Below are 22,845 nucleotides of genomic sequence, written 5' to 3'. Positions count from 1 at the left end.
CTGGAAGGAGCCACGGACGGGCACGCTCTGACTGTTCTTGTCTTTCTTCTTAAAGAAACTGCCTATTTTTGGAAGCTTTTCTTTTTCTCCCTCGGCTTCTTTAAATTTCTGTTTCGCTTTTGTGTTGTCTTCACTTTTTTGTGTGGATTTTGCTCCACAGTAGTAGTAGTACACAATAGGCATGTCTGTAATCTCCATATGTTAACCCAGAATTCCGCGCAGGCACACTTTTTTTTTTTTTCATAAATTGCCTTTGATCCTTATTAAAACTTAATTGTTTAATATTATGAAAAAATGGTGAATGAATGGCATCAAGTATATGACACCATGGAGCAGATGACTTAGCTCATTGTGAAAAATAGGTAAATACTTACCTCTTGCGCTTACCATAAAATATTAGTGGCCGCGTATATACTGTAACTCGTTCTACATTTTACAAAACCACAGAAGCTTATTCAAAGAACACGTTTTCAGATTGCAGGACGACAGCACAGTTCCCATTTCCCGCGGCCACCAAGCTGCCTCAAGTCGGACCAATCAGCGCCGTGCGAGCACTGACTGTACCTCAGCCGCAAGCTCTCAGAGCGGGAGTCGAGGTACAGCACGGTGGAGAAGGAGCTATCAAATGGGCAGTCGGTTCCTTCCGCTACTACCTCCTGGGACGAGCTTTCACCCTCTGTTCAGATCACGCCCCGTGCAGTGGCTCCACCGCATGAAGGACACAAACGCCCGGATCAACCGGTGGTACCTGGCTCTCCAGCCCTTTAACCTCCGGGTGGTCCACGGGTGGACTTTCTCTCCCGCTCTTGGGGGGGGCGCGGGGGAGTCAGCTCTCGGCTGGACGGCTCCCCAGCCTAAAGTGGGCAGTGGGGGTATGTGGGCGAACAAAGGGGCGTTGTCAAGCACCGGCTGCGGACGACAGCACGGTTCCCTTTTCCGGCGACCACAAAGCTGCCTCCACTCGAGGCAGGGTGTTTTCTTAATATTTGTGTTTCTTACAGAGGAGATCGGTGCACAGGCTCGTGAGCAGTCCAGGAAGCGGAACGCCATTCCTCCTGCGCCCGCCTATTATCCACAATTGTTATAATAAATCCTCAGAGATATATATATATATATATATAAATAAAATTGTGGCCTGTGTGCTGGATATTGATATGAACAACAAAACTCTCGCCATGTGAGCGCACCACGGCCAGAAAAACTCCGCCTCCCTCCCTAAACCCTTACCTGTGGGACAAGACCCCCGCACTGAATGGCAGAACAGCATCATGCATTGACTGAATGCACGTTAATTGGTCCAGACGTAAGTCCATGGTTTTTGTAACTTTTGTAACTTCTGCTGCCTTTCACAGAACCCAAAAAACTGTAATACGTACCTAAAATTACCAGACTGTACCCTGTGTATTGCTGCCTGCAGCTATATTCATTATAAATGTTTCTCCTGTATTTTGTCCAACAACTCATCCTCATCCAACTCATCATTGGTAACTTTTTGTCCATTTTGGCATACACAGAGTCCAGGCCACATGTAACCTGACCACAAACAATGGCACTGATGGGCTCATAGAGCTCCTTCAGCGATAGGCTGCTTCACCCAAAGTGTGAGAAGGAGCGCTATCGCAGGTCCTTCCTTCCTGCGGCTGTCAGACTGTATAACCAACAGTGCAGCCAGTAGACCACACACACACACACACACACACACACACACACACACACACACACACACACACACACACACACACACACACACTTTTTTATATTAAAAAAAAAAAGGAAGTGCAATCCCTGATGTGCAATGTGTCAAGATATGTGCAATACACTTAGTACTATCTGGTTCCGATATATGGTGATTTTTTTCTTTGTATATTTCTATATATTTTATATTGTTTATAGTGTGACTTGATATGCTCTTTATTTCTGCTGTCCCCTTTTTGCTACTGGAACGATGTAAATGTCCCCGTTGTGGGACTAATAAGGGTTTATCTTATCTAATGGGGGGCGCTAGCATGCAGTCAAAGGCTCATTGCTGCCACCTCGTTTGTCCTAGCAAAGTGAAACTTGATACATAGTTTGAGAAACGCTAAGGGATTGGTCAAAAAATTTGCCCACATTACAGACTATCTTTAAGGTAAGGCTTTTGTACTGTCCACATGGCACAACTTCAGAGTCACATTTTGCCACATTGCCAGTCCCAACCAACCACTGGGACACAAAATATAACCTCCTGGCCCACTATAATAAGCACTTTCGGTTAAAGGCTCCTTGCTACCATACAGGCGGATCTAGAGAAGTGCAAGGTGTTACAAACGTGTAGCTGGACATATTGTGCACAATGTCGCTTCTTTCGTTCAATCCTCGTCATTCAGTGGAACCTGGTCCATTGCTGCCATGCAGCTATATTTAATTACTTTTTTTTATCTGTCTGAGAGAATGACTCAATCTGCGATTTTAGGAGACGTGGACACTGCTCTCTACAGCGCTCAAAGCAAGAAGTGATGCTGCGTTCAGGTAAACTGAAACTTAAAAACGCATTATTTTGCATCTAGCACAAGTGCTTTCGATGCATATTATATTATTTAAAACTATATAGTTATGTTTACAATGATACATTGAGGGGGACAACTGTTTTTCCCAAGAAAGGGGGGTCTGGACCCACCTGTCCCCCCCGTAATTTCCGCCCCTGCACCGGAATAGACAACATATTGATGTCTTACTATATTCAATATTCATAAATAAATGAAGGAATAAGTAGTCGTCTTTGGCTGGACCTGTCTTGAAACAATGAGTCTGCATCACCAGAGACCAAGGCACTATGCTGATGCAAGACAAAATCTAGGCTCTAATACTACAACCTTACTATCACAGCACTTTTGATAACACAATTACAGAACACAATTGTTTAAAAAAAAAAAAAAAAAAACCCCACACATTGTTTGTGTCTTGCACTCCTCATTCGCTTGATCAGTATTAACAAGTGTTTTGCCAGTCCAGGAAATGGCATGCGAGAAGAGAGATCAGTACCATGTTCCTGTGTGGAGTTGCCAGTCTCTCTCTCTCTCCCCCTCCCTCCCAGTGGGAGCAGAAACAGAAATACAGAACAATTCTTTAGAGGATGACGTCACTGTCCTGACGCTGCCTAGTCTGCGGGGAGTCTGGTAGTCTGTGCAGCCTCAGGGCCAGCTGACCGAGGGGACTCTGCTCTTGTTCTGTTCTAGGATTGCTTGGCATTTCAGGGCTTTATAATGGTAGGAGAGGGGATTGCTCATTTTTAGGTGTTTCTAGAACTGAATGGCTTTTTTTCCCCCATCATGAATTATGAATGGGTATTGGCCTTGCATGCGTTGTTTGGTACGGGTGTCAGGATTCTCCAAATCCACAATTTGATTTGACTTTGATCTAACTCCGATTTTAAGGTCACAATTCAATTTAAACGTTTTTCCTCAGCACTGACGGCTATGAAAACACTTTTGTCAATAAGTAACTTTTATTTGAACAGTAACAATTATAAATAACAAATATGAGAATATTTAAATAACACACCTGAACAGTTAAAAGCTTTATCAAATTAGACTGTAAACAATAACTCTATTTTGTTATTACCACACTATTAACAATTTACACATTAGTTCGATTTACATTTTCAAATTGTTCTTTCAGAATGTCTACATTCTCTGGAGAGAGGGCTGCTCTTTGAGCTGTCACAATGTCCCCTGCCTTTGAGAACACTCTTACTTGCCACACTTGTTGCTTGTACAGTAAGATAACGTTTGGAGAGCTTGGACAAATGTGGGTACGGATGCTCATTTTCTTTCCAGCATTTTGATGGATTTGAATCCAGAGGGATGACTTTTGCCATCTTATAGAGCTGCATCTCCTCTCCTCTTCTTCAACATCAGGCCATGGTTTGGGTATTGACGCGGTGTGGGTTGTGCTGAATAAATCACCAAATGGTTCGCTGAGCACTGTTTTTTTTGCTGGGGGAGGGAGGCCTCCACTGCTTGATGCAGTCTTTTAATCCTCTGCAGGGCTCTGGCTGGTCCCTTCTCCAGAGGCCTGAGTATAAAAATGACAAGGTCCCACAAAACAGCTGTTTTGTAATGGAAGTACACATGTGACATTTAGGTGAATCAACAACACACAGAAAAGTTATTGAGATGGTGTGCTATATCATTCATGAAATATTAAAATGTTCTTGAATTAAAATGAATAATTTAACATTTCTTTTTTAATTATGGATTTGACTATAATTTGCATTATAATTACTTCTGAAATTTGAATACATTAATTAACCACACACACCTGTGTGGGATGGTCTTGCAAGATTTTCAGAGTAGTGAAGATCTCACTCCAAGAGAAGTCATCCAGGTGGTGGTAGAAACTTGAACCTGGGATCTAGTGCAGTGCTCTCATTCAGGAACTGTTGAAGTCTTGGGTCAGAATACCTCTCCTTAAAGTTATCTATAACAGATTTAACATCCTTCACAATCTGTGAATCTGTGTCACTGTCTCTTAGATGTCAGGATCGTGTGTTTGGGGGGAAGGACCATACACAGTAGGTTGCTGTTCAGAACTCAGCAAAGTTGTGACTGTTTTCAGGGGCTTCGGTACCTGAACCACCTCTTCAAGAATAGTCACATCTTGATTGGAGAGGGTGATGGGGTCCTTGACACCCTTGAGCTGAAGCATGACTTGTTTGGCCTTTAAAACAGCTGCTGCAGTCGTTCTCCAGTGGAAAAAAGTTACAACCTTCCTGACTCTGCCCAAAAGACGGGATATCTGGTTCACTCCCAACCCCTTATGGGATGCCAGATTCACTTTGTGCGCAAAACACCCTATTTGTGGTGACATTCGAGCCTTCTTTGTGGCATTGACAATGTTTGGTGCATTGTTTGTTGTCACAGGGATGGTGACATTGGGTCTGTCCAGTTTCCATTACACTAGTGCTTCCCCCAGCACCTCTGCCAAATTTTCACTTGTGTGAGTATCATAAATGGGGAGTTTGAAGCACTGGATTTTTTATTTCCTATAAAACAGTAACTAGTAACTAGTAATAGACAGGAAAATGTTGTTAAAATCCATGATCAATCCAATGGGTAACCGGCAGCATCACGTTCCTGTTGTAAAGCAGTTCTGCCGCTGACCAGGGATGCCACTGTGAGGAATTTTCCCCACCAGTTAATAAGCCCATGACAACGCCGATATTTTAAGCTTTTGCCTTTGACACTAAATCCTCTGCCATGGTCTTGCGTAACTCTAAGGTCTAGAACCTTCTTTGTTTCCTTAATTTCCTCCCGTGACAAGTTGAATCTGACTCTACTAGACTGTGCTCTGCTCTGCTGCACGAAAATTAGAATTAAAAGCGGCTCCACTTCAGGAAACAATGGGCAGCAACGCCATGACGAATCCACCCATGACATCACCAACACGTCACCCATGTCATCTGCTGCCTGTTCAACCCTGAACGGGCCAGCGGGGATGTGAAGCAGGCAGGTTACCAAGCAGGCGAATATTTTGCTTTTATTTTGGTTTACATTAAGGTGTGGTGGGTGAAGATATGGTCTAATGTCCTGTCATTTGGTAAGAATCCAAGTAGTGCTTTACTTAAGACATTTTGCTTGGTAAGGAAGTCAATAAGTCAGGAATTTAAGATGCTACAGAAAAACTTCCTCAGACTACTGCTCACTACTGCAAGGGATTATGAAGACTTTTGAATCAAGTCCAAGTTCAGGAGGTAAGTTAAGGTAAGTTTTATTTAGGAGGATTTAATTAATATTTAATACAAGAGACAATTATTTCTATTATAGAAATTATAGAACCCAGTATCGCGATTGTGGCCCTGCCCCTCGTAGCCGCCAGTGCGAGCACCTCGTGTCGATTACGCACATTTTTGTATTTTTAGAGCTTCTTGTGCATAATCACCAGGTGTCATGACATTTCACTGCATATATGTATTGTAACAATATATCTAAATCCATGTAATCACATAAACATATATGCACACACACAATGAAGAATACCACTTTATGTAGCTTCCAGTCACACTTTTATTTTACCACACAGGGTTAATTCTTTCACAAACCTTTTAGATTGTGTCCTTGGGTTCCTGCCAAAAAGCTTGCCCCATCCTCAAAGCTTGCCTTATCTTGGCCTGACCAATTATTTTCTGCACCTGTGAGGTCAAGCTGACTGTATATTCTCTGTATCTGTGATGTCGAACTGACCATATATTCTCTGACTCCCTGAAAATAAAATGTTCAACTCAGAGAGCTGCTCCTTAGCACATCTCTGATCTGACCCTTGTACAAGTAAAACCAATGTCTGTCTGCCTCTTTATTTAAGACCACCGATTGACAAACTGCAGAGTAAACCGTCCCTCTAATTTCTGTAACTGTTTCATGATAGTAAATTAGGAGGACGCATATGAAAGATTTTTCAATTTTAAAAACGGCATTGGAGCCTTTTTATGAAGACATTAGATTATGAGGACAAAATGAACCAGACTAACCATGAGCTTATGAGACACAGACACACTAAAGCTGCTTTCACACGTTCACTCTGGAAGATTTCCAGACCTGATTATCCAGATATTGTCTGGAGTTGCCCTTTCACACATGTTGCAAATAAACAGAGATTATTTCCAGGCGTTTAAACTGCCTGGAAATAATCTGTTTGGTTAAAATGAGGGGCGGAGCCTGGGTAGAGTGTGCAGGAGGAAGGACGTAACGCAATGTGACACTGCTGAGTTTTACAGTACACCCAAGATGGTGGATGAAGCTACGGACGTATCAGTAGTTGGGGTTTTTTTTTGCGTTGATACTCCATGTATTTGGACATGCATTGCATCACAAAAAGTTAGGGATATTCGGCTTTCGGGTAAAATTTCAGGATGAACCTAAAATGCACTAAAACCTTTACAGGTGAACTTCATTTGACCTTCTCTAAACTTTTGAATGCACATGTCCAACTGTTCAATGTTTCAGTACTTTTTGCACAACTTTCTGTTCTCTAACAAGGAGCTGAACGGCAAAATTAACAACAGGTGTTTGATCCATGAATCGACCGAAACATTTCCTGGTTCAATTAGAATTGGTATTTTAACAGTCCTCTTCACCATGCTGTTCACATTTTGACATCATGAGACCAAGACGACACCTAACAACTGACCAACAGTACCTCGCCATTGTGAAGCTTCAAACAGGATGTTCTCAGAGGGAAGTGGCCACTGAGCTTAAAGGGAAGTGGCCACTGAGCTTAAAGTGTGACAGAGTGTCATCAGCAGGTTGCTACAGAGATACAGAGACTGGAAGAGTCACAGAAAGGCATAGAAGTGGACGTCCTTTGGCCACATCCCACACTGATGAGCGCTTCATTGTGAACAGTGCCCTGCGGAACCGGATGATGATCCCACTCAACTCCAGGCACATTTAAGGGAGGTGTGAGGCATCCACGTGTCACGTCAGACCATTCAAAACCGTTGACATCAGCGTGGTCTGCGTGCTAGACCACCTGTTAACTGTCTACATTTCTTTATTTATTTTTCCATTGTGGTTTTTTTTGTCAATTTTTGGCTTATATTTAATGTTAAGGTTCATTAGGTTTATTGTACATGACATTTTTTCCCTTATCTTTAAGTTCATCTTTCCGGTTCACTGGCTTTCCATCTTATTTTTGGGGTTATTTCGATGTATTTTTATGTTGTCGGTCGTCCTTAGGTTCAGTGTCTATTATCATATTTCACTGTGACTAAATCAGGTATTTTACTGCGTGTATTTACACCTTTTTCCGTGTAGCACAATTTGGAAATGTGTATTTAAATCCGCACGCACCCACCTGTCATGAGGGAGTAGTAATTGGGGTAGGATAAGCTCGGGAAGTCCGGCGTCATGTGGTCCACCTTCACGCCGTTGTCCACCAACTGACGGAAGCCCGGCAGCGCCTGCAGGTCGTCCACGTAGTCGTACCGAAAACCGTCGATAAGGAAAACCAACAGCGGGCGGACGGCCAGGCAGCTCTGTCCCGCCGAGAGCAGCACCGCCACCGCGAACCGGAGAGCCGGGCCAGGCGCGCACATGGTGGCTGACAGGGAGAATGAGGAAGAGCGCGGGGCCGACGCCGCGGTGAATGTCGCCGCCGCTGCAGCCGCCGCCGCCGCTGCTGCTGCGGAGTGAAACCGAGGGGCGAGGTTGCCAGGTCCGGAAACAACCCGCGCACATTTCTAAACAATGGATACTGATGGAATGATTTCAATTGGGCCGGGCCAAGGGTATTTCGGTATGCTTGGAATGTGCGTTGTTGTAGAGACAGAAACGACAAAATGGACGAATGAACCATGATGAATAATATGTATTGAATATGTATGGACTTGGCTAATAATGGATGGATAACTTAGTCTAACTTAGTACAGTATCATCAAAATACAGTGGCGGGCTGTGAATTTTACACCTAGGCCTTCAGTGGCGTCCTACCTAAATCAATCCACGTCTTAATACCATCATTATGACACCATGCTTACAGACACCATCAATATTATACAGAAAGGCAGTAGAACAGGACGTTGCATCACAGACAGGTATTTCATATAGCAAGCATAAATGCCATTATTAAAGCAAGAAACCTAATTAACACAATTCAACAGGTTTCCTTTCACTGCAGTCAGAGCTGCGCCACATACATATATAGCAGAAGCATCAATATTAACCTGATATGATGACTAAATGACAAAGATACAGCTTTGAGGCCCCTCGAGTCAGTACTAAATGGAGTTTATGTGCATAGCAGTGTATGAATAAGGTCATAGGTGCCCTCTCCTTCACTTTAGCCTGCACTCCATTTAGTCCACATGACAAGACAAGTGCGCCATCCTAACACTGTGCCACAACTTTATCCAGACATTCATTTTCCTCCAAGAAACGGACGATAAGAGCAGCAACGTCATGGGCTCGCTTGCCACTCGTAACATCTTCAAATGTTATAAAGCGTTCCTTGACACCTGTGTCCGTCACAGCGAGCTGCGCTGCGTTACTCCCATCTGTCGCCTCGTCCACCATAACAGCGACTAAGGTGCTTTATTCATCTCCCTTTTTATCTCTTCTCCCACCACTTCAGCAGTGGCAGACATCAGGTCCTTTTCTATTTTGCCTGACGTCCCACAAAACACTTTGTTAGTGGAGATAGTGGTGATAATGTAAGTCGCTGTTGTTCTCAGCAAGAAAAGAAAGAAGCTCCAAATAGTCGCCTCTATTTGTGGATCCAGCGCTTTCATCATGTCCCCGAAATGAAAGTTCTTGTTTACCCAAAAATATCACACAATCCGATCGGTCCTTTCAATATTTTCCTATTTTACTTCACCTTTTCGTCATGGAGTTCCGTTTTCCGGCGCACTTGTTGGTTGAGCTGCTGGTCCACTCGTGTTTCCCCGAACGTTTTCAAAAGCACCGTCGCTTCTAACTGCCTTGGTGTCTCGTCGCTGCCTCTGTTAGACAATTCATGTTTGCAAACCCAATGTGGCTCCAAACACCAAGTGGATCCGTTGCAAATAACAGACATTCCCAGCAATACAATGTGCAGTGTTCCTCGGAGGCAGTGAGCCAAGGGTACCTGTACCGCTCGTAGTTGGTGATTTGAAAGTGGCGGACGAATCCTTTCCCCTGCCGGGACAGGCTCGCAGGCTGCGGTGTTGGCCCAGCTTTTCTTACCATGTCCAGCTTTTCTTGAAAAGTCCATCTTGAAAATGGCGTTAAAATTGTATCTGCGACCGAAATTCCTTTCTTCTCCTCCTTCAGCCATTGTGGGTTTGAAAAAACTATTAAATAACGGAAATAGTTTAGCTCGCTACGAACGCGGTCTAGCTAGTTCTCACGCTCTCTGGCCATCCAAGCAAAGGGCGGGAAAATGCCGACGTCGTTGAACGCCTGCTCGATGGCTCGGGTGTCGCCAACTCTAAATGTGATCGGTTAAAGGAAGCTTCGTTGCCATTGATTTTAAGTTCCAAGCGCCCGCACTGTTGATTCTGAAGGCCTCGAGGCAGATTTCTTTGACATGGCAACACGTGATGGATGAAATCTGATTGGATAAAAGCTCCAACGTAAACATACACCACTGGAAGCAGCGCAAACAAGAGGAAAGCTATGAAATGAAGATAATAAACATTTGGGAAAATAAAATCAAGAGAATAGACATTTGGGAATCATTTAATACATATTCATGAAAATAAATATATTAAAATGCAAGTCAGGGATTCTGATAGTGTTTAGGCCAGCAGAGAAGGCCTTGCTGGCCCTGACAGCCCACCACTGTTAAAATATATTGCACAGTTTATTACACAGTTATTGCAGAAGTTGTAGTGTGGGCTTGTGTGTCTGTTGGGATGTTGTTATGAGAGATAAGCCGCGTAAATTGACAGGGTGGTGTGCACGTCAACAAGTCAATAATGCAATCAAAATAAAATAATCTACAGGTATTAAGGGACGTTAACAGTAATGGCGAGTTCAGACGTGATTCTGGCCTGATTTTCCACTCACCAACAGGTTTTTGGAGGTCGGCGAGCAAAGCCCCAGATCGGAGGAAAATCATACAATCTAATCAACAAGAATCTAATAATAAATAAATAATCCTGTCCGCATGGTATCACTTCACGTCAAACCACAAAACTGCAAGATTCCTGATAACAAGACAGAAAGTTGTGTAGTGTGCCCATGGCATAAGTAACACTATTTAACGCTGACTATGCTTACTGGTGAACTATTGTAAGTATAGTTTCCTATACAGTACTGTAGTTTGTGGAAAGTCAGTGCAGTTTGTAGTTCAACATAATATATATCTAGAAAAACATTGTACATTTTACATTTAGAGACCAGGGTGACTTGCGTTCCATATGCGCTCATATCCACCCCTTCTACTGGTTAATTTACTCTGGTGCATTAATTGAGTATCGTCGGGAACGACATGGTTGTTCGCCACTATTTTGCGGGGTCCTAACATATCTGGCAACCCGAGTTAAAGGGGGTGGGGTTGGTTGTGTAGCAAGAGTGAACCAGGCATCAGAATAAAGTTTATTTACTCTAAATTAAATGATTGAATTAGTAAATAACTAAATTAATTAAAGTTTCCGTTTCATTTTGAAATATCAAAATGAAATAAACAATAATTTAATGTATGATTTCATTATGAAAGAGTCCCTGGAAACAAAGTTAATTATTGTGATGAATGTTTCATATCCATTTATTTCATAAAGAGACCCAGTTATTTCCAAATTCCCTTCTTCGTAATAATTGGCTTCATTTCCCACTGAGACTGACTTAAAGCCATTTACGAGTGCCCTTTCCATAATAATAGGTGACTGGTCACAAATGTCAGTTTAATTATTGATTTATTTAATAATTTTACTACTTTAATAAATTAACTTCCAGTCTGGATTAGAATACCAGTAAGAATAACTTTACTGAGCTCAGTAGAAGGCGTCTGACACACCCGGAAGCATGCCAGAGGAATCCTTACATTTCTTTGTCTTCAGTTGTCTCTTATAGGGTTCAGCAAGACATCCTACTATCTAACAACTGTCAACAACATCCTCTCTGCAGTCAAGCTACACTTATCTGGGGACAGTGAATGATTGGTAAAATGCTCCAGCAGAGGTAACTGAATGTCAATCAGAAATCTTTATATATATATATATATATATATAGATAGATAGATAGATAGATAGATAGATAGATAGATAGATAGATAGATAGATAGATAGATAGATAGATAGATATTATAATAATTATTAGAAATGCAGCACTGCAGAATATTATAACGGAAGACGTATCATTAAAATCATCAAAGGAGATTAAAAATGCCAATTCCCTATGGGACATTACAAAGAGAGGCATGTTATATTGGAGTGCTTGTTTGGCCTATTTGTGAATATTGATTTAAGCAGGTACAGTAAGTCATTTGTTGTTTGATCGGTGGCCGTTTGTTTCGGTAAATATTTCTAATCGATGAGCAATATTGCAGGATAACCTGGTTAGTCTGATGCTTTAAGGCTTTTTTTTTTCCTCACAGACTACTGTATGTCGAAGAGTAAAAGTGCTATGCAGAACTGACTCACTAGAGGGAAGTTTTTTTTTTCTGTTTATCAAGAGCACACCAACATATAGTTTATGTTTTGTTTGGAGCAGCCGAAAGAAAAAGAAGAAGACAATGAACTGGACAGGATTTGCTTCCATCATTCCTTGTAGGCAAACAGCGTCTGTGCTACAGACATTTAAGTTTTTAAGATAGAAAGCGATGACTAGCCAATTCACACCAACAAGTACAACCCAGAGTAAAACACAGAGCTTCAGCAATCTAAAATAAAGGATTATAATATAGAACAAGATACATTTGTGGCATATTAAATATTCAATCTAATATGTGGATGTGAACTATAAGTAGGTAGATGCAACATGTAGAACTACTTTGGAGTACCATACTCTGTAGCAGTATGGCCCTTTATGTCTCAATATTATTTAATAAAAATTTGATATGGAACCGTATTTTCAAATTAAATTATGAATAATAGAGTATATATGTTAACAGGATATATGTAATGCAATAAACATTCAAGATGGGTAATTGCTGAAATTGGTAGTGGTATGTGGTAAACTTTGGCATATCATCTTGATATACTGTATGACTATTTCTGCTAATTCTACCAAAGGAAAAACTACACATTAATAGACAGCAGGTTAATATTTTTTCTCCAACAGAAAAACCGTGGAGTAGATTTATAAATGTTTGGACTGTGTTTGTTGAAATAAACATGACACTGTCCTAACTAAATTTTGTGAATAACAATGTTGTATTTTCACCAGGGATGAACATTTTATTGTGTCAATCAAAATGCTTTTGTTGTATGTAGGGTGCAAATCATTTAGTAAATGGTGGTTTTGGAAATTGGAAATCAATCCCCAGCATGTCACAGTTGACACTGATTGGTTCGCAAGTGAGCCGGTTGAGACACACATGTATGCATGTATGCATGTATGCATGTATGCATGTATTTTGACACAACGGTTTGTTCTCTCTGTTATCTCAGCTCTTATCTCTGGTCTTCCATCATCCATCCATCTGTCCGTCCATCTGTGCATCCAAGGTACAGGAGGGCAAAGAGGATAAAAATCTGTCCCTCTTCGTCACCTGAGGTCGAAAGATGGCCCCCCCGAGATGGTAGCACATCTCTACAGTACCCGTCCGAAATGTTTGTGTGACTGCTCTGATGTTGACTGGGTGATATCCATTGTTTCTTAAAAAGGGTTCATGAAAGGTGTGGAGACCATAATGTGCTTCATCTTTTATTTCTGCGAAAAGGCACAAACTGGGATTTAAAATCATTTTAGGAGCGCTCCCATCTGGATCTCACAAATTGCCGAGGATCTCATGACTTTATCCTTTTTCGAATAAACTTTTTAGTCCACATAACTGGTTGTTTTCATTCCACTCTTATTCCCCAAGTTAGACCAGGGGTTAGAAATAATCAATCAGTGCCAAAACAAATCTCGTGAAAAGAATAGACTTTATTGTTTTCTTGCTGCTACGATAGATGTTCAACCTAACCCTGGCCCACATTATAATACTTTGATTTGATTTCCCTTGTGATTTCAATACTAGATCAGGAATTGGTATTGTTCACATAAATGTCAGACATCTACTCTCTAAATTGGATCTCGTAAAAATCTGGGAAAAATCATCTGATACTGATATTCTTGTTTTGTCTGAAACCTGGCTAACCAAATCTGTCACAGACAGACATTGCAATTAAGGGTTACAATGTTTTTCTTTGTGACCCTCCCAGAAAGGGTGGTGGTGTTGCCATTTATATAAAGAACACATTTCATGCTACCATCCTTTCATCAGTATCTCTCAGCAGACAATTTAAACATATTGCCTTGAAATTGGAACTTCTTAAGGGGCATTTTATCGTTGTAGGTTGTCATAGACCCCCCTGAGCAAGGAGTAAGGCTTAATCAGTATTGAGTAAACAACTATCAGCCTGAAATTTTAATGAGGTTCTCCTTGCTGGAGATTTTAACTGGGACTGGTTGTCCTCTGTCCCTGACAGTTTTAAATCAAACTGTGACTCATTTAATCTTACACAACTAATAAATACCTCAATTCCTAAGTCTTAAATGCCCAGAGAAATCTTCTGTTCTTGATTAATTTTCAACAAATTCTCCTTATAAATATTTGGTGATTGGTTGTTTTTTTAAATGATATGAGCAACCAGTGTGTTGTAGCTATAGTCAGACAAGCTGAGCTCCTTACTTTCTCAAGTTAGCTGTAGACTTTATACCTCTGAGTCGTATTTTTAACCTTACCCTTTCCAACAGTGAGACTCCAACTGTATGGAAATCTCCCTATGTCCTCCCTTGGCTGAAAGTAGTGGACCCCTCAGTTGTAAATAACTACAGGCCGATCTCCAAATTATGTGTTTTAGCTCAAGTCCTTGAAAAGTTTTTTAGTGAACGACTTAAAGAATTTCTAGACACAAATGTTATTCAATCACAACATCAGTCAGGTTTTAGAAAACAACACAGCACTATAACCGCTGCTATAAAAATGGAAAATGACATTGAGAAACTGGGCTGCAAAAAATATTGTGCAGCTCTTTTCTTTGATTTTTCCAAAGCGTTTGACATAGTTGACCATGTCACCTTGGCAGACAGAATCTACAATATCAGCTTATCTGTGCATGCTGTAAGTTGGTTTTCAAATTAATTATCACCTAGAACATAATGTGTCCAGTTTGCTGGGTCCTCCTCTTCCTTTCTACCTGTATCAAAAGGTGTGGCCCGAGGTTCTATACTAGGACCGCAGCTGTTCTCCATATATATGAATAATCTTTGTGATAATTTATCAAACGCTGCGTTCCATATTTATGCAGATGATAGTTATCCCCTTCAGCAGTACAAACCCTTGAATTCCATTCAGTCTGCCTTTGATGTTGTTCAGTCACATTTAGCTCAACTTAAGTGGCGTGTCCAGGGCCCTCTTGCCAGACATGTGACCAAGTCCCTCTTATCCAAGTCACAAGCAAGTCTCAAGTAATTTTGGTCAATTCAAGTCATAGGTTATGTTAAGTCGAGTCCTTAGTTAAAACAAGTCAAGTCACTTTTTTTTCCTCAAGATACGTCAGTCTTACCTGCAGGATCCCGTCTTTTAAAAAGAGGAAAGACAAAGTATTAGTACCTGTATAATAATGATATTGGACAATCTATTGAACCTGTTCAAAAATAATTGTCAGTGAATTTAATGATAATTATTGATATTCAGTGAAATTAATGTAATCAAACAAAAAACTTCATAAAAGGTTATTTTTTTCCTCAAACAAAAGATATTCCCTACCCATCACTTTTAAACAGTGGAATACTGACAGCCAGATTACAACATTCAACTTTATAACATTCTGCCCCTGTTCATCTGCCTGCCTGTTTGCAGAGTATCTCCAAAGGTAATGGAGAAATTTGCACAAATTTATTTGATTGAAAATGATTGAATGTGTTACGACCAGGGCTAGGGGGACTCAGATGTACTACACAGAGACAGCTGGCAGACAGGGTTTACAAAGGAGATTTATTGGGAGTCACTGGCTTGACAAAGGGTGAGACCGGGTCGGGCAGGATCGGGCGGACGGGTCCAGGAAGGAGGGACCACTTGACGGGACGAGGCCAGACAGGGCGGGTCCTGGACGAGGAAGGAGGGATCCTGGGGACAGGAAGCCAGGCTTGACGGGAATGGCTTGGACGGGGAAGGGAGAAAGGCAGTGACTGCACACACAAATTCTCAGAACTTAGAAGGAGCCACGAGAGGTACTAATTGAGTTAGATTAGCAGACGATCTGGCGATGAGTGGATGGAAGACCAGGGAATATGTACTGCAGGCTTTGATGACAGATGGACCATAGTCGTGTTGGATGGTCCAGGAGGAAGGAGTGGCAGAGGAGACCAGGAATGGGTTCGCGCCGGGCGAGCTGTCTATGATAAAAGAGACAAGCGGCCCCTAGTGGGGCTAGGAGGCTGCGGACGTGACGGAATGACATTTTTGAATACAAAAGTGATGAATCTTGGCACAGTCGCGGCTGCTTGATGATCTGATCATACTGTGTGTGTGTGTAACAAGGGCTTCTCGTTGAAAAAAAAAAAGTCAGGTAGCGACGCGAGGTGTCTTGACAATGACCATTCTGAGTGTGTGCTGGCATACTGGGTAACGTTACACTGACACTTGTCATGTGAACATTGACATCGCTGAACATTTTAATATTTTATATTTGATATTAGGATTGTGCGATATCACGACAAAAAAAGATTTATCGTCTATATATTTTTAGAGCCCGACCGATGCCAGAATCTTGGGTCCAATGCCAATCTCACTTTTGGAGAGTCCGATTACAAATGTTTTGACCGATATTTTGTCAAAAAGTGCAAACCTTTTAAATACATTTGAAAAACTCATATCTTATTCAAGTTTATATATTTTAGAACATTTAACTTATAACCAAACAAATAAAAATAAACACAAAGTTTTTCATAGATAAAAAAATGTAAAAAAATTTATCAAATAATTTTTTTTTCCGTGTTCCAGTGAATGCATCATCCGAGTTTCCCATTAACGCAGCATGGCTTTCTGCTTGGAGAGCCATGTCCGTGTCTAAACGTGAGTGTAAAATAACATGAATGCATTTATAATGCCTTGTCGGACTTCTGCGCTTATTTTGGTGAATAACTTCAAAGTTGTGTAAAACAGACAGGAAAAATCAATGTTTTTTTGTTTATACTTTGGCTGCAACTGCTGATCCCGACGTGGTCAAAAAAGTCAAATAATGGCCGACATCGGTCGGTTTCTATTACTATATCGCATATAAGCTGCAGAACTGTTTTACAGCAATCTCTGACATAATTTGAAGTACTTTACCTTTTCTGCACATGGGAGCGAATGCAAACAAACATGAAGGCGCAGGGCACTTTGCGGACCAATCAATGCACACTGCTGTCTCCAGACTCTCCTGAGTGTGTGTGGGGATGGGGGTTTTACCTGTTGCTCGTTAGACCAACCAAGGAGCAACAGGTATGCAGCCACTCTGATCCTGGGTCCCCAATTGTCTAGATCCAGGTCAGGTGGGGCTCCTCAAACCACACCATCCCCACACCACAGAGACTATTTTACCTGGCTAAATTAAGGATATATATGTGCGTATGTATGTATGTATGTATGTATGTATGTATGTATGTGTGTATGTATGTATGTGTGTATGTGTGTATGTATGTATATTTGTATAGGAGGCCAGTCCCTCATCCCTTAGGCCACTGGGGCTGCATTATGGGAATTCATTTTAAGTTGAAAAGGTTTCAAATATTTACATCAGTAGTTTAAATACTCTACAATACTCTAATACTATACAACGCGGGTCAGAATTTCCCAGAAGTGCAAAATCGACAGAGTTTTCATATTTGTTTCCATATAAAAAATCCTTTTCATGGACTGTGCGTTATTTTCTTTTGTGTAGGAAATTATGAATCAGCCAGGGCTAGAAAAAGTACTGAAAGCCACACTTAAGTAAAAGTGGAGATGCAGAGTTACTGAAAAACTATTGTGGTAAAAGCAAAAGTCACTCATTGTGAGTGAAAGTCTTAAAGTAGCTGATATTAAAGGTACTTTAGGATCAAAACTAATTGTTTGGTATTAAATGTACTCAAGTATCAAAAGTAAAAACAAATGCTGGGGAGGAAAAAATAGCCAGAAATGAAACTTAACACGGGCAGGGTTGCCAGGTCTTCATGACAAACACCATGCTTAAAAAGTAGCCCAACTCTGCAGGGAAACCGCAGACCCGAGAGTGTTTGTTTACACTTAGCTTGCTGCTGGATATGAGGTGAGAAATAAGCAATTCCAGTTCCTGAATCTTCACTCATATTAGATCTACAAGGCCTCCATTTAAAAGTTAGTTCCGACTTTCGTTGCCGCGCTTCAAGCTTGTGTGAGACACTGACGCCCCACCGCAACGCTTGGACGCAGATATTTTTCGTTCATGTAAACGTCAGAAAATAAAATAACATAAAATCAAATAAAATAAATAAATAAATACATCTACAATAAAAACACACAATTTTTATTGGCTTTGTTTGGAGAACAGCACAGCGGATCCCAGCCTACAGTCCATCTACCACATACTTTTATTTTCTTGAAAGAAACAGCAGAATCTTTCTTCTTCTTTCGGCTGCTCCCGTTAGGTGTCGCCACAGCGGATCATCTGCCTCCAATACCTTCTGTTCTGCGCATCTTCCTCCCTGACACCAACCCCCTGCATGTCCTCCCTCACCACCTCCATAAACCTTCTCTTTGGCCTTCCTCGTTTCCTCTTGCCTGGCAGCTCCATCCTCAGCATCCTTCTCCTAATGTAACTCTCATGGCTCCTACACACGTGTTCAAACCATCTCAATCTGGCCTCTCTCACTTTTCCACCAAACTGTCCAACCTGAGCTGTCCCTCTAATGTACTCATTCTTAATCCTGTCCATCCTTGTCACTCCCGATGAAAATCTCAACATCCTCAACTCTGCCACCTCCAGTTCACCACACAGCAGAATCATTTTTTAAATACTTACTATAATTTCCATCGTCTGCAGTTTCTTCTTCCTCAGATGGGGGGCGGTTCTAATTCTAACGAGACCCATGACGTAGGCTTGGAAGACAAGTGTGAACGGCTTGTTGGATCATATGCTTTTTGAATGAGGCAGAGAAGCTCAAAAAAAAACATGACTGGTGTTATTTGACAGTTGGGACGGAGGTTGTTGTTAGGCCCATCAGAGACCCAAAGTTATGTGCACTGAAAAAGTGAGAGTTTTTCATAATAGGCCCCCTTTTTGTAAGTACAGTAACTTTACACCACCGGAATCACCGTCACCAGCGGTCATCTGGGGGCCACTGGGGCTGCACAAGGTTTTTTCTTGGGCTTAACTTCCAAAGTGGAGGCGGCCATGCATGTTAACAGCATAACAGCCAGCAATGCATGGCCCTGCTTTCTACTTCTGGCATTAATTAAAAAAAAACGTATATGTATTACATTTGAAAGCAAAACCCTACAGCAGACCTTTAATGTGGCCATTTCCAGAACACTACATAACACTACTACACTGCTACTACTTACTTTAGTGTAGCTGCCATTTGCTTGTTAACTCTGTGGATAGATCTGTAACTATGTTATTTTTTACCTCACAATTTACAATTGTCTTTACATTTTCAGCTGAGAGGGGAGGAAATAAGTCTTCAGTCAGTGAGACAGAGAGAGAGAGAGAAGGAGAGAGAGATAGAGAGAGAGAAGGAGAGAGAGAGAGAGAGAGAGAGAGAGAGAGAGATCCATAAATCCATTTGTTTTTCTTCTTCTCTCGCTGAAGCTGTGGGGATGGAGAACGGCAGCGTGGGCACAGACAGTCCCAGAACAGAGCAGAGAGATAGAGATCCTGCGGGGTCAAGGAGTGTTTATTTTATTTTTATTATCTTATTTATTTTCTGACTCCACCATCAGAACACAAACTGTCAGATATCTCTCATCCTGATGTCTGATGTTTGGGGGGAGGTTACTGAAGAAAAAAAAAAAAAAAAAAAAAAAAAGAGGCAGACGGATGATTTGTGACGTTGGATTTAGGAAACTGTATATCCAGCCTAAGTCAGGGTTAGAAATCGAGCTGCATTGGTCGAAAATAGTCCAAACATGCATGTGCGCGTGCACACACACACACACACACCACGCACACACACACACACACACACACACACACACACACACACACACACACACACACACACACACACGATGGTAACATGCAACAGATTATCTTGCTTAGAAATTAATAGCCACATCAAAGTGCATGTCTGCAAATAAATTGGTTTAATGGAGAGATTGCGTGTGTGTGTGTGTGTGTGTGTGTGTGTGTGTGTGTGTGTGTGTGTGTACGTGCGTGTGCGTGTGTGTGTGTCGGAAAGTGTTGCCTTTACTAGACAGACGCACTGAACTATTCTCGTTCTGCTTTGTTTTGTTCATGTGTATTCCACGGGGAGGCTTTTGTGTCCTTTGTGTCATTACTGTGAATCCGCCAACTCTAGTCCTCTCTACTGGACGGACGGACATGGGGCCCTAAACAGCTTGGTGGGATTGTGGGCATGCTTTTATTTTTGATTAAAAACAAATAATTATAATAACTAATAAATTCATCAAGTTTTTTTCATTTTATTTTATCCATGCGTCAGTCGATGTGTTTATTTATTTATTTATTTGAAAACATATCCTGCTCCCAGTACATCAAATATACACTATTTTGATACATTTTAATTAATAATCGATATTTGTATGCAGTACACATTTCTGTCCAGCAGATAGAAGCAGCTACTAGCCAAAGCACCAACCTGCAGCGAGCACTGTGCACCCCATTGTCTGTTGCTGCTTTGACTGAGGCTCACATTTGTATTTGCACACAAGGAAAAAAATCTATTGTCTCTCTCATTTGCCATGAGACGCAATATGAGTTAAACTACGCATGCAAGGTTCCTATACAGGTTATATTAAGTGTGTGGTAAAATATCAATAAAATATCAATGACTTATTAAATTCTATAGACTTCTAAGATTATAGGCTATATTATTATAGTACGTATAGTAGTATTATTATTATAGGTCTTAACACATATATTATATCTATATATATATATATATATATTTTTTTTTTTTTTTTTTTTTTCAGGACACACGTGACAGATGTCAAGAGATCACACATTCACAGGCAATTCCTCTTAATGTGTATTGAGGAATATCATTTATATATTTACATTTTTCATCACCAGAAAAAGGGATCAGGTAATCACAAATGAAAAATATTAGGTGTATAAGGGCTTTATCACTTTTATTCTCAACCAATTAAGCAGTTTTGTTCAAATCTGGGATGCATAGTGATTACACTTGTTAATTTTTTATTTTTTCTACGAGGCAAAATTGGCCTGCCCATTTTAAGCGTGGGCGTAAATGCGGCTAGAGGAGCGGTTAAAAAGCACCCGATCAAAAGACCACATCACAGCGGGTTTCTTGATCCCAGACTAAACACATGAGTAGTATAAAATAAAGTTTTGTTTCAAAATTACGATACATAAAAAACAGTTTGTCGAAGAGGGGAAGACGGCAATGGTTGGCGGTATGCAAGAGGATTGTTAATGTGCAGTATGGGGGGGGTGTTTATGTGCAGATCTGGCAACCCTATAAGGTTGTACTAACTCACTTATTACAGTATGCACAGTGTAATACCAGTGTTATTACATAAGCCTATTTAATACCACCAATCTGAACCATTTTCTTTTACTAATAACACCCATTGAGTCAGTGTGTGCGCATTAATGTTGAAGCTAAAATGACGGACGGAGGTTTTTGTTTTCGTCATATAGTACAGAAGCCTCCAGGCGTCGCCCATTGATTTGAATTGAAAGCCTCTCCAACGCTTACTTCAGCTTTTAAATGTTGTTTATGGCTGTTTGATGCTCTTTGTTATCCGGCGACTCACTATGGTGCAGACCCGGCATTTAGTTTAAAATAAATTTGCGAAACCACCATTTCGGGGTGGCGCCTTTTTATGAGACGGCTGGTCGCAGATGGATTAAAAGTGTTTTTGCATCTGTCATGGGGGCCGTTTGGCCAACGCTGTGACCAGGAAGCCGCCATGCTGAATTAGGCAGCGGCCCTCAAGATGACTTAATAGACATTTATCAAGCCAAGCGGCCATCTCGAAAAAACAGCTCGGCCAGAGCCAGGAGACGGGGAGCGACTTGCTCAGCACTGATTAATGGTCTCACACACACACACACACACACACACACACACACACACACACACACACACACACACACACACACACACACACACACACACACACACACACACACACACAACCTTTAATATGGACATATACACACAGAAATAGATAAAAACTTAACAAATACATAGACATACCATTTTGTATTTAGAATGTTAAATCTGCTGCCATATCAAAGCCAAAGAGAGAGAGAGAGACGGGGAGGGAGAGAGAGGAGAGAGAGAAAGAGGGAGGGGAGAGAGGACAGACAGACAGAGACGGGGTGAGACATACAGACCGAGAGAGACTGACAGACAGAGAGTGGGAGAGTGGTGGTAGAGAGAGGTAGAGACAGACACAGACAGAGGAGAGGGAAAGAGGGGGACAGACAGACATAGGAGAGGGGGAGTGAAAGACAGCGAGAGACAGACAAACTGAGAGAGAGAGCGAGAGGGAGGGAGACAGACAAATTGGAGAGACAGAGTAAGAGACCGACAGAGAGAGGAGAGACAGACAGAGAGGAGGGAGGGAGGGAATCTCTGTTGATTCATCACGTCCTTATGTTAATCGCCCCAGAGTCGATGATATAGACTCCCTTAGTTTGACATTATTGTTTTGAAACATTTGTGCCAATAAAGATAATTGAATTGAATTGAGAGAGGGGCGAGAGAGGGGAGGTAGCGAGAGAATCAATTAAGCCCCTACTCTGTATTCAGCGGAGGCGGCCATCTGCGGGCCCGACGGAATGCTGAACTCCATCCTCTGGTTCCCACCTTACCTCTTTGTATTCTGTTTGGTCTCCATTTTGTGTGTATGTGTGTGTGTCCACCGCCTTCTCTCTTCGTTCTGTATCGGTCTCCTTTCATTGCACCAATTGCGCCCGCCCCTCCACCCCCCGACACCCACGGCGCCCCTGGTGAAAGGAGTGGGGGGGGGGCGGGGGTTGCAGTGTAAAAGCTACACCCAGAGAGAAATGAGAGAGCGACGCCTCGA

At 41.6% G+C, this 22,845-nt stretch overlaps 1 protein-coding gene across 1 annotated transcript in view; it reads right to left on the bottom strand.

Annotated features, from left to right (window-relative positions):
• The window catches only part of enpp6 (ectonucleotide pyrophosphatase/phosphodiesterase 6), a gene marked incomplete at its 5' end in the record, with an annotated part of 30,112 nt that extends 20,326 nt beyond the window's left edge, over window positions 1-9,786 (bottom strand). The window contains 2 exons of the mRNA XM_080007696.1: window positions 7,831-8,157; window positions 9,696-9,786. Coding sequence (XP_079863822.1) covers window positions 7,831-8,157; window positions 9,696-9,786 — 418 coding nt within the window. The remainder of the gene's footprint in view (window positions 1-7,830; window positions 8,158-9,695) is intronic.
• Between the last annotated feature and the right edge of the window lie 13,059 nt (window positions 9,787-22,845).

This window comes from Zeus faber, assembly GCF_960531495.2.
Source record: "Zeus faber genome assembly, chromosome: 10".
Lineage (NCBI taxonomy): Eukaryota > Metazoa > Chordata > Actinopteri > Zeiformes > Zeidae > Zeus > Zeus faber.
Note: the sequence above shows the minus strand (reverse complement) of the source record. Positions and strands in the feature narration are given on the sequence as shown.